This window comes from Canis aureus, chromosome 10, assembly GCF_053574225.1.
Source record: "Canis aureus isolate CA01 chromosome 10, VMU_Caureus_v.1.0, whole genome shotgun sequence".
Classification (NCBI taxonomy): Eukaryota; Metazoa; Chordata; class Mammalia; order Carnivora; family Canidae; genus Canis; species Canis aureus.
The window spans coordinates 3,069,154-3,086,441 of NC_135620.1; the positions used below are offsets into that span (position 1 = coordinate 3,069,154).

Consider the following 17,288-nt stretch of genomic DNA (forward strand, 5'->3'; position numbering starts at 1 on the left):
CGCCCTGCGTTGCCGACTCCGCGGCGGCCCCGGATCCAGGCCGGGCCGCGGCTCTCGCCGCCCAGCCCAGCCCAGCCCAGCCCAGCCCAGCCCTGCCCGGCTCGGCCCCGCCGCCCCGCCGCCCCGCCGCCCCGCCGCCCCGCCGCCCCGCCGAGGCCGCCCGCGCCGCCTGCCCCGCGCCCCCGCCCGGCCCCGGGCCCCCAGCTCCTCCCCGCCCCGGGGCCGGGGCCCCCGCCGCCTCCCGGTCCCCGCGCCCCGGCCCCGCTTCCCCGGGCCATGCGGCCTCGGCCCCGCCGGCGCCCGCCGCGCACCCGAGGAGATGAGGCTCCGCAATGGCACCTTCCTGACGCTGCTGCTCTTCTGCCTGTGCGCCTTCCTCTCGCTCTCCTGGTACGCGGCGCTCGGCGGCCAGAAAGGTGAGCGCGCCCCTCCCCCGGCCCCGCGCCGCGTCCACACCTGGGCTCACCTGGGCGCCGGCGGCCGGAGCGGGGTCCGGCCCGTGGCGGCGGGAGGCGGCCGGAAGCCGACGCAGGCGCCCCTTCCCCGCCCGGGCGCGCGGGGGACGCCCCTCCCCTCCTCGCCCCCACTTGTTTGCTGCCGGAATAGCGACGTTCTCCTCTGGCCTGGGCCGGGCCGCGCCGAGCCGTCAGCGGGGGCCCAGTGGGACGCTCGGGACCCCGGGACCCGCCTGCGGGACGACGGTCGCGCGCGACGCTGGGGCTGGGCTCTCCCGCTGCTCAGCTGGGGGACCTTGAGTTTACACAAGGTCAAGAGATGGCTGTGGCCAGGTGGTCCCCAGGGGTCCCTTCTCCAGGCACCTGGAGAGGAGCAGGTACAGCGTCCCTGAAACGGGTGTGTGGGGGCAGCCACGTCCAGGCAGCACTCCCCAGCCCACCCAGCTCTCCACCCCCAGCCCACTGTGGCCGACTGCTCCCTGCGCCCCCGCAGCCCTCCTCCAGGACATCTGGCCCCAGGATTCCTCTGCCAGGACCTGGGTGCTGGAGAAGCCTTCCTCTGACGAGCCTCATGAGGAGCCAGCGCAGCCCCGGCTCCCGGATAACTTATTTTGTGTGGTCCCATCAAACTCCACCCCCCACCTGAAGTTTGGGTAGGCTGGCCAGTCCACCACCAAAGCCCTCTGAGCTTGGTCAGCACACTTGGGGCAGGGGTGGGGGCAGGCCACAGCCCTGGCTGGAGTTGCTTGGGGTTGGTTGGGATGGCTGGGGCTGAGTGGGGCCCTGGTGGAGGGTGAGGAGGCCCTCACAGGCCTTGTCCACCCGGCCTACATGTAGCATAAGAGCCTCCGGGAAGAGCTGCTTCCTTCCTGCCTCCTGGCCTTCCTGCAGGAGGTCTAAGCAGGATCAGGCTGAGGCCAGCTGACCCTCTGCCTCCCTCCTACCTCCTGCTTCCCTTATCCCCAACCCCATGCTAAATGGAGCTGGAGGAGGAAAGACTGAGGAGGGATCTGGAATCTTCTGGACCCTCCAAGCCCCAACAGCCCCCACCTGTCTCCTGCCTGACCAGCCCAGCCTAGCCTGCTGCAGTCTACCAACCTGTTTGGGTTGGGGTCTTAGGGCTCCAGAGGCCCTGAGGGGAGATCCCTAGGGCTTGGCACAGGAAGTGCATGGCTGGGCCAGAGTTCTCTGTGGGTCTGTAAGTAGGGTGTGTCACCTGGGCAGAGTTCTCTGGATGTGGGTGTGTCACCAGGAGGATGGCATTTTGGACTTTTGGGAGAGTAGCCCCGTAAGCAGACAGGCATGGAGGCCAAGGTGGGGCTAGATCTAATGGGCTATGGCACGCCAGTCTGCTTGTGGGTGGGTGATGAGCCCTTGCACCCTGTCCTCAGCCACGCCACTGTGGTTCGGCCTCGTACAACAGCCACGTGCCCTCAGCCTGACATCAAGAGTTGCAGTTCAGGGACCCCCACCACAACCCCTTCTTTGGGAGCCTGGCTGGCCACAGGGAACTGATCTCCAGGAGCAGCAGAGGGAGGGTGGGTACCAGAGGCTCCAGCTGGGAGCCTCGGAGGCTCCCTGTCTCTGAGGGGGGTCATCCAGGAGGCTGGCACTCCAAGGGCCTGGGGAGTAGAAGAGCACCCCCGCCAAAGAGGCGCGGGGCTTGGTTGCAGGGGTCCTCACAGAAGCCTAAGAGCCTGTGAGTCATGGCGAGGGGGTGGCATGGCACTTCCTTGTCAAGAGCTATCAGTGTTTTAGGAGACCCCAGTAAGGTCAGGTCTCTGGAGGCCTCCTGAAAAGCCTGAATCTGGGCTCTTAGGCAAACCTTTCTCATTTGTGCATATAGACAAATGTGTTTGGGAAAGCCAGACTGAGCCAGTCTGAGGCCAGACTTGACCCCAGCTTCCAGCCGCAGGGGGTGTGGGGTCTAGGCTAGGGTCGGTGCAGGCACCAGTACTTAGGGAAAGGGCAGAGGAATTCAGATCTGTAAGAAAGGTGGGCTGGGAGCCAAAGAGGAAGCAGACAGCAGGAGCAGGTGGCTTCCCGGAAGCCCAGGGCCAAGGACCAGAAAGGACATAGAGGCCTTGGCAAGCTGGACCCAGGACCCAGGACCCAGGTTTGGGGCCCACTTTCATATCCAGCCTTAACCAGACCTGTGCAACAGCCCCACTAGTGCTCCGACTGTAGCCCTCAGCCAAGCACCTGCTGAAGACCCATCCCCATCCCCAGAGAGAACAGCAGACTGTGGGGCCGGCCAGCCTCCACCCTCCCCCACAGCCCAGCAGCCTGGAGTCCAGCAAACACAGTTGTGGGGTGGTGGTAAGGTCTGGAGAGGAAAGGAACACCTGCCCCTCTCTGAACCCCCACCCTGCCTACAGGTTCACCCCATACCTTCACTGGACCGGGCACCTGCCTGGACCCCTCTGAGCCCCTTTCCCCTTCCTTAGGTACCTGGCACATGGTCTGTGCCCAGCTTGGCTCTGTGAGTCTGTTTTTTCAATCAAGAGGGAACCAGGGAGATGACTGTAGTCCGTGGGCCTCAGGTGTCCTGATTACTCTGCCTGCCTTCGGGTGGGGGGAGTGGTGAGAGAGGTGCCACGATCGGGGCCACAGCCCAGTCCTTCTCCAGGGCCAGCTGCACCTGGGCCAGGCCCTCCACCCTCCTTCCCTGGGCTAGGAAGGTAGAGAGGGAAGGAGAGGTCAAAGTGCCCTCAGCCCTTGCTGCCAGGAACTTCTTTCCTGCCCTCCCAGAGGCCAGGGGCTCCCTAGGCTTTTGCCCCTCCCATCCCTTGAGCTGTGCATCCCCCCCAGCCTGTTCAGCACGTCAGCCACCCAGACCAAAAAGGTTGTGGGGGTGCCAGGATGGCTTGGCGGAGCCCTGGCACATAAGGCTGAGCCCACTGGAAGGCAGGCACAGAGCTTGAGTTTCTGGCTTTGACAGGCAAGGACAGAGGGGACCCAGGACCAGAGAAGTCAAGGACAGTGGTCAGGCCAGGGACCTTGCAGGCAGGGTGGGAGTAGGGGTGGGCTGCCGAGGAACAGGGCCTGCAGTGTTGAGGGAAGTGACATTAGAGTTGGTGTGGGCAGGGAGCCAGGGCCTATCACCTCCTGGTAAACAGAGGAAGCTCCGGCCCTGGGTTGCGGGAGGCCCCTAGGAACGGCGGCCATGGTAGGAAGCCAGCTGTGCTCAGGCCTCGGTGGCCAAGGGAGACTCAGGTGCTCACTCCTGCCCACCTGGCTTGTTGCCCAGGCAGGTGCAGGTTAAACAGAGCTCAGCCTACATAACAGAGAAGGCCAGGGTGGGGCCGCAGTCAGAGAGGAGTGGGGCCTCCAGCCTCCCCCATGAAACAGAGCAGCTCTGAACTCCCTCCTGGGGGCCTCAGCACCTCCAGTCTCTGTTCCCTGTGGGGCGGCCCCAACTCTGGGCCGGGGTGGGAGAGTGTTTGTTGGGGTGGCTGGCTCCTGTTCAAGGGGTCAGGTTTCCAGGGTAACCTGGCCACTGAACCCAGCAGCACAGAGCCTCACAGATCTTGTAACCCAACTCTCCCCTCCCTCCCCCTGCAGGGCTGTCCCTGTGGGGCCAGCAGAAGAGTATGGAGTGTCTCAGGGAGGGTTTACTTGGCTCACCTCCCCACCCCTCCCCAACCCCCCACCTCCTCCTCTTCCTCTTCCTCTAGGATTTAGCACTTAGACCTCTGCCCCTGCAGCTTAAGGGGGAATGTAATCCTGAAATGACAGAACTTTGCCTTGGTCATGACCTTTGGTGGCAGCACTATCCCAGGGCATTCTGAGGGCTGGGACCCCACCAGGGAATCAGGGAACAGAAGAGCTGCCTTGAGATGAGAGGGGAGTTCCGGAAGGTTTTCTAGCCTTAAAAACTAGACTTTGAAACAGCCTTGAAGGCTATGTGGGTTTTCATTAGACCCAGAAGAGAAAGGGGGCTCCCAGGCAGAAGAGACAGCCCCCGCAAAGCCAGCAGTTGTCTGGGATGGCAAATAGAGCAGAAGCAAGATTAGAAGGGTCCTTAAGTGCACAGCCCCGTGTGACCCAGCTGCATAGGCTGCAGGGGAGGGGATGTTGTTTGTCTCCTTGCTCACTGGTTCCTGCCAGACCAGAGGAGCCAGGTGCCCGGCACCCTGGGGATCCCTGAGCACTGTCAGGAAGCCCTACCTTGGTGCTGCTCCTGGCCTGCCTGCACCCCTAATGCCCACAGCTGGGGCGCGTCTGGAGGTTCTAACACCAGTCCTCCTGGGATGGTGCACAGACCCTTCCAGGAGGCGCTTGCATACAGGTCTCTGGAGGAGCAGGTCTGCAAGCAGAGCCATGTTCCCTCTCTACTGCTGACTCACACTGAATGACCAGGGACTAGTTGCTCAGTTTCATCTGCTCATCAGAGCACTGGGAGGCCATAACCACAGCAGCCAGCCCGTGAGACCAAAAATCCGGAGCAGAATAGGCACTGGGGCCCAGTCCTACTTGGAGGACAGGATGAGAGCCTCCAGAGAGGGTTATTCCCAGAGGGCCCTCTGTGAACATGGGTGGGGAGCAAAGGGTAGAGGCTGAAAGCAGGGAGCTAAGAACCCTCTTGAGCAAGGGCTGGGTCCTGCCCTGGTTGGGACCTTGGGTATCCAACCTCCTGGGAGGAGCAGAAACAGCAGAAAGAAGCAAGAGGGGTCTTTGGAAGCCACTGGGTAAAGATTCAGTCTAAGGATTCCCCCACTTGGGGCGGGAAGTGATCCTGTAGCCCTCCCCCAGAAGTCTTCTCAAAGGTGAACAGGATAGGGGGAGAGTTACCCCTTCCCCCGGGTGTCACTGTGACTTTAGACTGACCCTATGTACACTACCCACCTCTCACCACCACCCCCACACCCTTAGCTGGCATGTGGGCAGGCACAAGAACAGATGTAGATAGGCTATCGCACAGATGGGCACAAGAATGTGCTGCTGGCACACTCAAGGGACAGTAGGGCAATGCTCGGCTGCCCCCTGGTGACAGCGTGCGAACCAACCACCCGCAGGCGATGTGGTGGACGTGTACCAGCGGGAGTTCCTGGCGCTGCGTGACCGGCTGCATGCGGCCGAGCAGGAGAGCCTCAAGCGCTCCAAGGAGCTCAACCTGGTGCTGGACGAGATCAAGAGGGCCGTGGCGGAGAGGCAGGCGCTGCGAGAGGGGGAGGGCAATCGCACCTGGGCCCGCCTAACTGGTGAGCGCCGGCGCCGCGCCCGGGGCAGGGAAGGCGGGGCCGACGGCCGGCCGCCCGCTCTGACGCGTCCCTTCCTGGGCCCCCACCCCAGAGGATCCCAGACTGAAGCCGTGGAACGTCTCCCACAAGCACGTGCTGCACCTGCCCACCGTCTTCCACCACCTGCCGCACCTGCTGGCCAAGGAAAGCAGTCTGCAGCCCGCCGTGCGTGTGGGCCAGGGCCGCACCGGAGGTAGGGGCGCGGCCCGGCGGGGGCGGGGGCGGGGGCGGGGGCGGGCCCGGCGTCCTGCAGTACGCGCTCTCCCCCCCCACCCCCGCAGTGTCGGTAGTGATGGGCATCCCCAGTGTGCGGCGCGAGGTGCACTCGTACCTGACAGACACGCTGCACTCGCTCATCTCGGAGCTGAGCCCGCAGGAGAAGGAGGACTCGGTCATCGTGGTGCTGATCGCCGAGGCGAGTGGCCTGGGGCGCGGGGGCTGGAGGGGGTGGGGAGAGGTCAGAGCCTGCAGAGAACCGCGGAACAAAAATAGCAAGAAAGAGAAAGGACAACAGAGTAGCATTCTGGAGGGGGAAGAAACTTCAAAGTTCAGTTGTCAGTTTCATTCACAAATTTAAGACAAGTTAGAGAGAAAGTCCCATTCAGCGTCCCCTGGTGGAAACGCCAGTTACCTGGGCCACCCCACCCCAGGGCCCGCAGTGCACGGGGTCCTCTGGAGGCCGCACCCATCCCCTCAGCCCCTTCTTCCAGGCCGAATGGGGGTGACAGCCAGGCTTAGGGAGGGCACTTGGTCTCCCCACAGACTGACCCACAGTATACCTCGGTGGTGACAGAGAACATCAAAGCCTTGTGAGTACTGGCGCACACACAACCCAAAGCTGGTGGGGCAGGGGCTTCGCTAGTGGGGCAGGCAAGTGCCGGTTCCTCCTATGTGATGCTGCTTTCCCAGTGTGGGAGAGGGTGCTTCCCATCTTTGCTGAAAATGGGTGGGTGCGTAGAGGCAGCCCAGCTTTCTGGAGCGTCTGTGCCTCAGCAGGGTGGGCACAGTGTTGTGTGATAGCTGCCCCGAGGGCCTTACCAAAGGGACAGGCTCTGTCTAGCTCAGCCCTGCCCCAGCTGCAGTGCCAGGAGGCTGCACACCCACTGGCCTTCCCCGTTCCCAGGTTCCCCACGGAGATCCATTCCGGGCTCCTGGAGGTCATCTCCCCTGACCCCCACTTCTACCCTGACTTCTCCCGCCTCCGAGAGTCCTTTGGGGACCCCAAGGAGAGAGTCAGGTAGGAGCACCACACCCGACCAGGTGCCTCCCTCCGCAACCTGCCCACCAGAGTGGAGAACCTGGTTGGCTGGTGCCTGAGTGGCAGGCATTTCCTTGCAGTACCTCCATGTCTCCACCGGAGGACCCCCGCATGGGGTTGGGGTGGGAGGCCGACCCAATCCGTGGCCTCTGTGGTAGCCACACTGGAGGTGGAAGGGTCCGAGCCCATGAGCCCCTGCCCCTGGTCCACAGGTGGAGGACCAAACAGAACCTCGATTACTGCTTCCTCATGATGTACGCACAGTCCAAAGGCATCTACTACGTGCAGGTCAGCACTGAGACCTTGCCTTGCCCCCCAGAGACCTGGACCCTGGCTGGGGCTGGTGGTAAGCCCCGCCCTACCACGCCCCTGTGCCCATGCTGAGTCCAGGCCCCCTTCTACCCCACACTGTGCAGCTGGAGGACGACATTGTAGCCAGGCCCAACTACCTGAGCACCATGAAGACCTTCGCTCTCCAGCAGCCCTCGGAGGACTGGATGATCCTGGAGTTCTCCCAGCTGGGCTTCATTGGTACGCCACCCCCCACCCCACCACCCAGCACCCCACACCCCTGACCTGACCGGGGCTCCTCAGTCCAGCTGCCCTTGGCTTCCAGATGTCAGGGCTCACCACCTCCTTCTGTACCCTTGTGTCTGCACCTGCCTGCAGCTGGCTGTAGGGCTTGCACTGGGAGCCTCCCTGGTGACCCCAGCCCGGGCCCCCAGAGATTAAGAAGCAGTAGGCCCGGGATCCCTGGGTGGCGCAGCGGTTTGGCGCCTGCCTTTGGCCCAGGGCGCGATCCTGGAGACCCGGGATCGAATCCCACGTCGGGCTCCCGGTGCATGGAGCCTGCTTCTCCCTCTGCCTGTGTCTCTGCCTCTCTCTCTCTCTCTCTCTCTCTCTCTCTCTATGTGACTATCATAAATAAATAAAATTTAAAAAAAAAAAAAAAAAAAAAGAAGCAGTAGGCCCACCTAGCACCCTTTCCCACCCCCAGGAAAGATGTTTAAGTCGTTGGACCTGAGCCTGATTGTGGAATTCATCCTCATGTTCTACCGGGACAAGCCCATTGACTGGCTCCTGGACCATATTCTGTGGGTGAAGGTCTGCAACCCCGAGAAGGATGCGGTGAGCCTGGGCTGCACAAAGGGTGGGGGGGCACGCAGCCTCCAGCATGGACCATGTCAGTGTCCATGTGGCACCTGACATAAGGGGACAGCAGAGCAGCCTAGCTGAGCCCTAGGCTGTCACAATCTCTCTGCAGAAGCACTGTGACCGGCAGAAGGCCAACCTGCGGATCCGCTTCAAGCCTTCCCTCTTCCAGCACGTGGGCACGCACTCCTCGCTGGCGGGCAAGATTCAGAAACTGAAGGTGGGCTATACTATCCTTGGGCTTGCCTGGGTGTGGGCAGAGCTGGGGCTGCGGTGGGGTGCCGGGGGTGCGGAGTGGACAGCGCAAGTCTGGGGGGGCCCTCTCCAGCTCTGCTGTATCTCCTTGGCCACAGGACAAGGACTTTGGGAAGCAGGCACTGAGGAAGGAGCATGTGAACCCACCGGCCGAGGTGAGCACAAGCCTCAAGACATACCAGCACTTCACCCTGGAGAAGGCCTACCTACGTGAGGATTTCTTCTGGGCCTTTACGCCTGCCGCAGGGGACTTCATCCGCTTCCGCTTCTTCCAACCGCTGCGCCTTGAGCGGTCAGTGCCGGCACCCCCTAGGGTCCACCTTGGGGGAGGGGCAGGGTGGCCACCAGGATAGAAGCCTCACCACCAATTTCTGGACCTGCACATGCCCTCTTTGACCCCCAGCAAATCACTTAACCTCACTGTCCTTATCTGAAGAATAGGCTTCGTGATGGTAGGTACTTTGTAAACACTAAGTCAGGTGGTGCCCACAGTTAACTGTGTGATGTCGGCCAGCACTCCCGTCCCCTTGCACACCCCCTGAGCCCTACCCAGCCTCCCCAGGGCCTACCTGCTACACTCCTGGCCCAGGTGTGGCTTCTCCTCTGCTAGACAGTGCCAGGGCAGTGCCCCAGCCCTGCAGCAGCTCACCGGCCTGTCTGGCCGCAGGTTCTTCTTCCGCAGTGGAAACATTGAGCACCCAGAGGACAAGCTCTTCAACACCTCTGTGGAGGTGCTGCCCTTTGACGTAAGTGTAGCAGGGCGCGGGTGTGTAGGAAGGCCTGCCCCTCCCCCAGCCACGGCTTCAGCGCTCTGTTTTGTCCCCAGAACCCCCAGTCAGACAAGGAGGCCCTGCAGGAGGGCCGCTCAGCCACCCTGCGGTACCCTCGGAGCCCTGATGGCTACCTCCAGATAGGTGAGTGGGGGGCAGGCAGGTGGACATGAGGAGTGGAGGCAGGGCGAGCAGAGGTCTGGGGGCAGTGGCTCAGTGCTGCCCTCCTTTCCTCAGGCTCCTTCTATAAGGGTGTGGCAGAGGGCGAGGTGGACCCTGCCTTTGGCCCCCTGGAAGCACTGCGCCTCTCCATCCAGACAGACTCCCCAGTGTGGGTCATTCTGAGCGAGGTAAGCCAGGATGGGGAGGGGGGGGCGTCCAGGAACCCTTCCCAGTAGCCAGATGGTGGCTCAGCTCTGAGGCCTCTGCTGACCCCAAGCCCTGCTCTTTTAGATCTTCCTGAAAAAGGCCGACTAAGTGGAGGGCTTCTGAGAGTGCACTTTGGCTGGCCCTGAAGCCCCCTGGGATACCTGGGATGTCGTCGCTGCTGCCCCCGGAGGGCCAGCCCAAGGGCTCCTGCCCGGCACCCCGCTCCGCAGGCCTGGGATCGCCGCTGGCCCGGAGGCCCCAGGAGCTGGTGCTGCCCCCAACCCCCCCGCCCGGCCGCGGGAGGAGGCAGGCGCCCCCCACACTGTGCCTGAGGCCGGCCCTTGCGGCCCTGGAACCATTCACATCCCTGGCAGGCTTGAGCTATCAAGCCAGGCCTTTTTAGAAGAGCTTTTTTCCTGGGCGCCCACTGTCTCTGGCGCGAACACTGGAATGCATATACTACTTTATGTGCTGTGTTTTTTATTCTTGGATACATTTGATTTTTTCACGTAAGTCCACATATACTTCTATAAGAGTGTGACTTGTAATAAAGGGTTAATGAAGTCCATGCCTCCAGCATAAGTGTTGGGAGAGAGTAAGTGTGAGAGAGCTGTGGCTGCAGGCGGAGGCCAGGAGCGAGGCAGGAGCCAGGCAGTGCCACCCATGCCCGCCGCCACGTCCGCCCTCCACACAGCTCTGCATCACCTTGCCCTCATTTACCAGAAGGCCCAGGCCGCCGGGTGGGTGACTCGAAGGTGCAGGCGGTGTGGAATCTGAGGTGGGGCACCCAAAGCTGCCTCTGCTTACTGAGGACCGCCCCCCCAAACACGCCCCCCCAGCTCCTATCATCGTGCCCCAACTGCCTGCTCCAGCCTTCGCCTCCCACACCCAAGGCATCCCCGACCTCCTACTTTGTGAGTCCGGGGCCCTGCCCTGCCCTCATCGGAGGTCGCCAACCCTCTGCAGCGCCCGGAGGGGCTCTGACACATTTTAGGATTTCCCGCCCACCCTGGGACCTGCCCGAGAGTGGCTGCCCTGCCTGGAAAGCTCCTCTCCTCTGCCGACTTGGCTAAAAAAAATCACCTCCTCTGGGACGCTCTGGCCAGCCAGCAGGCCTTGCCCATGTCTGGGCCCCCAAGGCAGCCAGACGCTTCCCAAGAGTGCCTGTCCCAACTACACTGACGGCACTGGTCGTTACCCCCACGGCACATTACACCGTGCTGAACGCCAGGGACCGAGCGCTGACCCAAAAACGTCCCTGATGCCAGCTGTGAAAGACAGGGACGAGGAAGGGGGCAGCTGGAAGACAGTGAGGAGGCAGGCCTCAGAGGTGGGGACAGGCGACGAGCTGCTGGGCGCAGGGAGGGGCCGCGGGCGAGCCCCGCGGAAAGGGCGGCGGCGGGCCGGCGTGTGTCCCCAGGGCCCGAGAGGCCCCTCTCCCGCAGCCCCGCCCCCGGGAGGCCCATTGCCGGGAAGCCCAGCAGCCCGCCGCGGCCCAGGGCTGCGCGGTCCCTCCGACCCAGACTGCGCACGGGGTTCGGCCACCGGCACTTTAATAGGGGACTGGGATAGGACGAGCACCCTCCCCTGTCCTCTTGGAAGCTCCGGCTCTTCTCCGGTTCCTCCGACCCGGCGTCCTCCGTCTCAGGCCCTGGGCAGCAGCGTCCCGAGCCGTCCGAGGAGCGCGGCGCGCAGCGCGCGGGGGAGGAAGTGGACGAGCAGGCCGAGCGCCGCCAGCGCCATCAGCAGCCAGAGCGCGCGCGCGCTCGCGTACAGCGGGGTCAGTCTGCGGGGGGCGCTCAGCGGGGGCGGGGCGGACGGCGGCGGCCCGCCCCCAGCCCCCCGCCCCCAGCCCCCAGCCCCCCGGCCCCGCCAGGCCCGCCCCGGCCAGACCCCGCCCCCCCGCCGGGCCCGGGCCGCGCGCCACCCGCCTGGATCCTCACCTTTGCTGCGCCGAGCGCGCGTAGCCCTGGAAGTAGCGGAGGCGCGCGAAAAGGTAGACCAACCCGCACAGGGCCGCGGTGCCTGCGAGAGGGCCGGGGCGGCCACGTGAGCCGCCTGGCGCGCGGCCCGGGGCCCCGGGGTGTGTGCGCGTCTGTCCCGAGCCCAGACCTTCGTGGAAGAAGACGCCGGCGACCCAGAGCGCGGCGAGGAACAGTGGGAAGTACTCGCTGCAGTTCACTCTGCGGTGGGAACGGGCGGTGTGAGGGCGCCGGCGGGGACCGGGCTGGGGCCCCGCCGCTGCCCGGCCCCGCGCCCTCCGCCTCCTGGTCCCCCTCCCCGCCCGCCTCACTGGGCTCGGTAGACGCGCTCGAACTCCGGCGGCCCCGTGGTAAGCGGCGGCGACACGCGGAAGGCTCTGCGCGCCGAGATCACCTGCAGGGAGAAATAGGCTGGGGGCGAGGATGGGCGGGAGTCAGGTCCGCCGCCCCGGAGGCCCGCGCCGTCCGTCTAGGTCCCACCTTTCCTCCTCTCTCTCTGCGTGCTGACCTGTCACGACTCCCCTTTAAGCCCTCCTGGAACATAAGTGAAGTCCAACCTGAGGGGACCTCCGGCCCCCACCCCTTGTTTCTGGGCTTTTGGTATCCAAGATGCTCAAGGGGAAGGGCAGGGGGCCGGCCCGGATGCCGGAGCGCTGTTCCCCCACCCCCACGCCCCCTCCCCACCCAGGGGGAGGAGGAGTGTCGCGGGTACACCTGGACTTGGGAGGGGCCTGCAAGCTCTGGACTTTGCTCCTAAACCCTTTGACTTTGACTTGCAAAACACAGGCAAATGACCACCTCCCACTCTAGATAGACACCTAGACTTTGAGGGTCCCATCATCAGGGCTGGAGGGCAGAGTTGGCTTCATCCTTCCAGATGCAAGAGAGCACACACCCTGGGGGTTACAGTTCCTGGTCCCCACCTGCGGAGCCTAGTGTGTGTGTGGGGGGGGTGTTGATCCTACTTCAGGCCAGGATCACTGTGCCTCCAAACTGGCATGGACTCCTGCCTTAGTTTCTCTGTTCAGGTGTTTGGGACCCCCACCTAAATCTGACAGACATCCTCTCCCCTACCCCAGGGCAGTTGCTGCTGGGACTCTTCTACTCCAACCCTGGGGGCCTGTGGGGCTCTGTCTCCCTCCATTCCGGTTTGGGTGGATGTGGAGAGTGGGCTAAACCCAGAGGATCTAAGTGCACAGGTGCCCTTCTCTTGGCCTCAGGCCAGGCCTTGAACATACACACACAAACACACACACACACACACACACACAGCCCCAGTGCTAGTTGTCTTCCAGCAAGTCCAGGGGCCCTGGGGCTCTTGATGCCAGGCCCTCTGAAGACCTGTCTACTCCCGAGTGCGCTGTGGAACAGTGCATCAGTGTAGGACCTAGAGGGGGCCCTGTGGCTACTGAGGAGGGGCTAAGAGCCAAGCATGCTAGCCTAGCAGATCAAGTCAGCCTCTGTGCTCTGCCCCCCCCCCCCACCGAAGGGCCCCTTCCCAGGCTGTGCCTTGTCCTAGCCCAGACAGTGTGGAGTGACGGTGCCCCAAGGGGCAAGAATATCCAGCCTGAGAATGTGTCCTCTAGGGACAGTCCATAAGGATAACATCCGGGCACCTTTGTGGAGTAGGTAGGGCAGGGCACAGGTTCCAACCCTGTCCAGCTCCATGTGATCCCAGCATAGAGAGGATGCCTTTGAAGAGGGCAGAGCTGGGTCCTGCTGGGATTCCCAGAAAGAGGATAGTGGGAGAGGGCTGCCCTGGGCCCCACGGCTGCCCCACCGGCAGGTCAGCCTTTCATTCTGGCGCCTCCCATCACAGAATCAATAGCCTAAGGCCTTGGATGCCCCACCCGCTCCGGAAGCCCCTGCCCTCCTTCCAGTGTTCTTTATGCCACCCCCTTGCTCACACAAGGCATGCCTCTCTCAGTTGTTCCTCAGGACCCTTTTTCTATTTGGCTGGCTATCGCCTCAGTCAGGCACCCCTCTCAGCCCTGGTCCTGGCCCAGGGTTTCACGGCTCACCCCACAGACCTCCCTCCAGGGCTTTCCCTGGCCCTGAGGATGGTGCCAGCTTCTCAGCCTTCACTGGGGCCAGAAAAGCTCCAGCCCCAGCAGTCTGGGCGAGTCCACCCCTCCCCGGTCCTGGGCCCCCCAGCACCTCCCCAGGGCCCCTCCCCCACCTCCCAAACAGGAGCTAGTTCACCTTGCAGCAGGACTCCCAGGAGAGTGACAGTGGCCAGAAGGGCCACCTCATCCTTCATGGTGCTGGCGGCTCTGTGGGCCCAGGCTGGTGTGTGAGAGACAGCTGCGGAGCTCTTATCAGCCCTGGGCTGCTCACTTGAGAGGCTGGCCCAGGAGAGGAAGGCTGGGCCCTCTCCCCGCCCCTACTGGAGGAGCTGAGGAAGGGGTGTGACCAGGGCCAGGGAGAGCCCAGGAGCCTGAGCAGGCTGGCTGGGCGGAAACCAGGGCTGGACGGAGCTGTGGGCTAGGGACAACCGGCCACTTCCTCCCAGTCATTCTTTGTGTCTTCAAGATTTTATTTATTTGTTTGTTTATTTATCTGAGAGGGTGAGCAGGGGGAGGAGCAGAAGGAGAGGGACAAGCACTCTGCTCTGAGAGTGGAGCCTGATGCTGGGCTCGATCCCAAGACCCTGGGATCATGACCTGAGCCAACACCAGAGTCAGACACTGACCAGACCGAGCCACCCAGGTGCCCCCTGCTGGGTCATTCTTGCCTCTTCTGTGCCTTGTCCAGTGCTCACCAGTGCTCGCCGAGCCAAGCATCCGCACTGCAGCCTTGGGGAAGCCTGGCTCCCATGTCGGCCCAGTGTCTCCAGGCCCACGCCCTCAGCACGTCCCAGGTGGCTCTCCAGACTTCCTCATGTCCTGGGTTTGTTCTCAGGAAACCAGAGGCTCCTCCTTGAGCCCTCTACACCCCCACCCACGGTTACCACCTCCCACGGATCATCAAGTCCTGTTCATTCTCAAATCCACCCCCAGTGTACCTTCCAAGCCCTGCCTTGCCCCAGTCATCTCTCATCTGGGCACAGGTTAAGGGATTCTAGAAGGTTCCCAGCCCCCCCACACACACACCCCAGACACACCCACTTACCTGTGTCCCCACTCCCCAAGCAGGCTGTTATGTAACATGTAACTCCGATGCAGGGCAGTCCAAGCATGCAGACCACGTGGGCGCACAGCCAAGTCCCTGCTCCCCTCAGGAAACCCAATGCCTGCCAGCCTCACAGCTGCCTGGGCTCCCAGCACACGGGCCATCCTGAAGCGGCCTTGCTGGCCTGGCAGGGTAGGTCAGCCTGTTGAGGATCATGGAACCCATCCTCTCCCAGGGCCCCGACCACAGAACCATCACCTACTGTTTCTGCCTGCCCAGCATCCCTTCTTCCAGAGGTCTTCCCATTCTCAGATCCTGTGGTGTGGACAGAGCTGTTTCCCCGCCTCCTGGGCCTGACGGATGGGCATAGGACACAGGACGACTGTGAGCCACGGCTAACTCAAGATGCTGAGGTGCCGTTCTGGAAACTTAGAATACCAGGAAAGGGAACTCAGGGTGGGGAGAGGGTTCCTGAGGGCCATTTATGGCCACTGGCCACCCTGAGGAACATCGAGCCTACGTGAGGCTTGGAGGAGAGAGCAGCTGATGTCCTGGAGCCCTGGGGCCACCTGGCCTGGAACAGCCCTCCAGCCAGGCAGCCTTGGCATTTTGTAAGACGGCCACTTCTCCTTTCGGCTCAGGCTGGGGGGAGGTAGGTTTTGGTCAGCAGTGGCAGAGAGCACAGGCCACAGACAAGCGCGGGCCAGGCTGCGGGAGGGACAGAGCAGCTGGATCTTGGGGGCAACTGCCCTGCAATTGGTCTTGGGCCACTGTGATGCCCGGTCACTCCTGAGGGGGAGGGGTGTCTGCATGTCAGTGTTATGTGACCTCTGGACCTCCTTCCTTGCTGTCCCCAAGCCTGGGTCCCAGCCTGAGAGCTTTGTAAGCTCCTGGGCTCCCCCAAGAGCTCCTTTGGCCCGCCTGTGGCCTGGCCAGGGCCCAAGTGGTCTCCATTATGGTTCCCAGGGATGGTGCCAGCCTGTCCATGCGAACCGTGCGTGTCTGCGGGCACTCGCAGCGAGTGTCTCTTGGGGCCTGTGTGCTTGCCAGCGTGTCGGCACTCGTGTGTGTGTGTCTGTGGGTCTCCACACATTTCAGGAGCTCCTCTAGGCCAAACTCTTGTTTCCTCTGAGGCCTAAACAGCCTCCTTTCCAAGCCAGTCCCCTGCCCCAGCAACAGGAAGCTGAGGCCTGGCACCAGCAGCTTCTGAGGAAGTCCTTGGGCGGATGTCCAGGGTGAACTGGGGTCTCCACCCCTGGAGCTCTCCCCAGACCATTGGGCCTGCACGTCCCTCCCTCTGCCCTTGGCCAGCCTCTCCCGCCTGTGGCCTCTCCAGGCCTGGCCCACCGACCCACCCTCCTGGGCAGCCCTGAGGCACTAACATCCTGGAGGAAATGGAAAGAGCCCTCCCTGAGCCCCTGCTTGCTAGATGAGCCACTTTGACCCTGGAGCATTCCCTCTGCACTACAGCCCCTACGACGCCCAGAGGAATCTTCTGGAAGCTGAGCTCGCCAAGGATCTCCGAGGAGTGGAAGAGCCCGCAGAACCATTATTTGAGAAGAAACCACAACTTGAAAACAATAGACCATGATAAGCAGTGCCCAACTCAGTCGCTAAAATACATTTTTAAAAAGTAATAAAAGCAGCAGAGAGGAGGGGTGCAGTGCACCTGGCTGATGCAGCCAATGGAGCCTATGAGTCTTAATCCCAGGGTCGTGAGTTCAAGCCCCACACTGAGTGTAGAGGTTACTTAAACAAAAAACTTAAAAAGCGGGGGGGGGGGGGGGGGGGGGCACGTGGGTGGCTCAGCAGTTAAGCGTCTGCCTTTGTCTCAGCCTTTGTCTCAGGTCGTGATCCCAGGGTCCTGGGATGGAGTCCCGCATCAGGCTCCCCACGGGTAGTCTGCTTTTCCCTCTGCTTATGTCTCTGTGTCTCTCATGAATAAATAAAATCTTAAAAAAAAAAAAAGTTGTAGGGCAGCCTGGGTGGCTCAGTGGTTTGGTGCCGCCTTCACCCCAGGGCATGATCCTGGGGACCTAGGATCAAGTCCCGCACTGCGCTCCCTGCATGGAGCCAGCTTCTCCCTCTGCCTGTGTCTCTGCCTCTCTCTCTCTCTCTCTTTCTCTCTCTCTCTCTCTTTCATGAATAAATAAATAAAATCTTAAAAAAAAAAAAAAAAAAGTTGTGGGCAGCCCAGGTGGCTCAGTGGTTTAGCTCTGCCTTCAGCCGCGGGGTGTGAAACACAGGATCGAGTCCCACGTCGAGCTTCTTGCATGGAGCCTGCTTCCTCCTCTGCCTCTCTGTGTCTCTTATGAATAAATAAGTAAAATCTTTATTTAAAACTTAAGTAAAAATAAATTTTTAAAAGTTGTTTTGTGCATAGTACAAAGAATGTTTGTGTATACTTGACCCTAGCATGTTATAGAACAATGATGTAATGGTTAAAATCAGGACAGTAACATTGATCCAGGGCTATTAATCTCTAGACCTTATCCAAATTGTCCAACAATGTCCTTTGACTGGTCCAGGATCCAATCGAGGATCATGTGTTCGTAGCCTCCCCCAGTCTGGGACAACTGTACGGTGCCCCATTCTGTCCTTGCTTTTCACAATCTCAACACTGCTGAGGACCACCAGTTGTTCTTCTGTAGAATGGCCTTCAGTTTGGTTTGTCTGATGTTTTCCCATGGTTA

At 62.0% G+C, this 17,288-nt stretch overlaps 2 protein-coding genes across 8 annotated transcripts; one reads left to right on the forward strand and one right to left on the reverse strand.

Annotated features, from left to right (window-relative positions):
- The first annotated feature begins 232 nt into the window (after positions 1-232).
- MGAT4B (alpha-1,3-mannosyl-glycoprotein 4-beta-N-acetylglucosaminyltransferase B) lies at positions 233-10,066 on the forward strand. 3 transcript variants are annotated; one of them, XM_077911134.1, is made up of 15 exons: positions 235-416; positions 5,474-5,659; positions 5,751-5,891; positions 5,980-6,113; positions 6,461-6,507; positions 6,822-6,935; positions 7,169-7,244; positions 7,373-7,487; positions 7,954-8,084; positions 8,221-8,328; positions 8,462-8,655; positions 9,031-9,109; positions 9,190-9,277; positions 9,371-9,483; positions 9,587-10,066. In XM_077911134.1, the coding sequence occupies exons 1-15, from the start codon at positions 320-322 to the stop codon at positions 9,608-9,610; spliced, it is 1,647 nt and encodes a 548-aa protein (XP_077767260.1). In that variant the 5' UTR covers positions 235-319; the 3' UTR covers positions 9,611-10,066. The 3 variants fall into 3 exon arrangements, with proteins under 3 accessions (XP_077767262.1, XP_077767260.1, XP_077767261.1); XM_077911135.1 differs by lacking the exon at positions 235-416 and adding an exon at positions 760-832; XM_077911136.1 differs by lacking the exon at positions 6,822-6,935 and having other exon boundaries at positions 233-416.
- Positions 6,005-14,532, reverse strand: LTC4S (leukotriene C4 synthase). 5 transcript variants are annotated; one of them, XM_077911149.1, is made up of 5 exons: positions 13,687-13,930; positions 11,796-11,895; positions 11,615-11,685; positions 11,446-11,527; positions 11,039-11,288 (listed from the first exon to the last, which is right to left on the reverse strand). In XM_077911149.1, the coding sequence occupies exons 1-5, from the start codon at positions 13,742-13,744 to the stop codon at positions 11,147-11,149; spliced, it is 453 nt and encodes a 150-aa protein (XP_077767275.1). In that variant the 5' UTR covers positions 13,745-13,930; the 3' UTR covers positions 11,039-11,146. The 5 variants fall into 5 exon arrangements, with proteins under 5 accessions (XP_077767276.1, XP_077767277.1, XP_077767275.1 ...); XM_077911150.1 differs by lacking the exon at positions 11,039-11,288 and adding an exon at positions 6,005-6,136 and having other exon boundaries at positions 11,446-11,685; positions 13,687-14,426; XM_077911151.1 differs by lacking the exon at positions 11,039-11,288 and adding an exon at positions 6,015-6,163 and having other exon boundaries at positions 11,446-11,685; positions 13,687-14,427.
- Between the last annotated feature and the right edge of the window lie 2,756 nt (positions 14,533-17,288).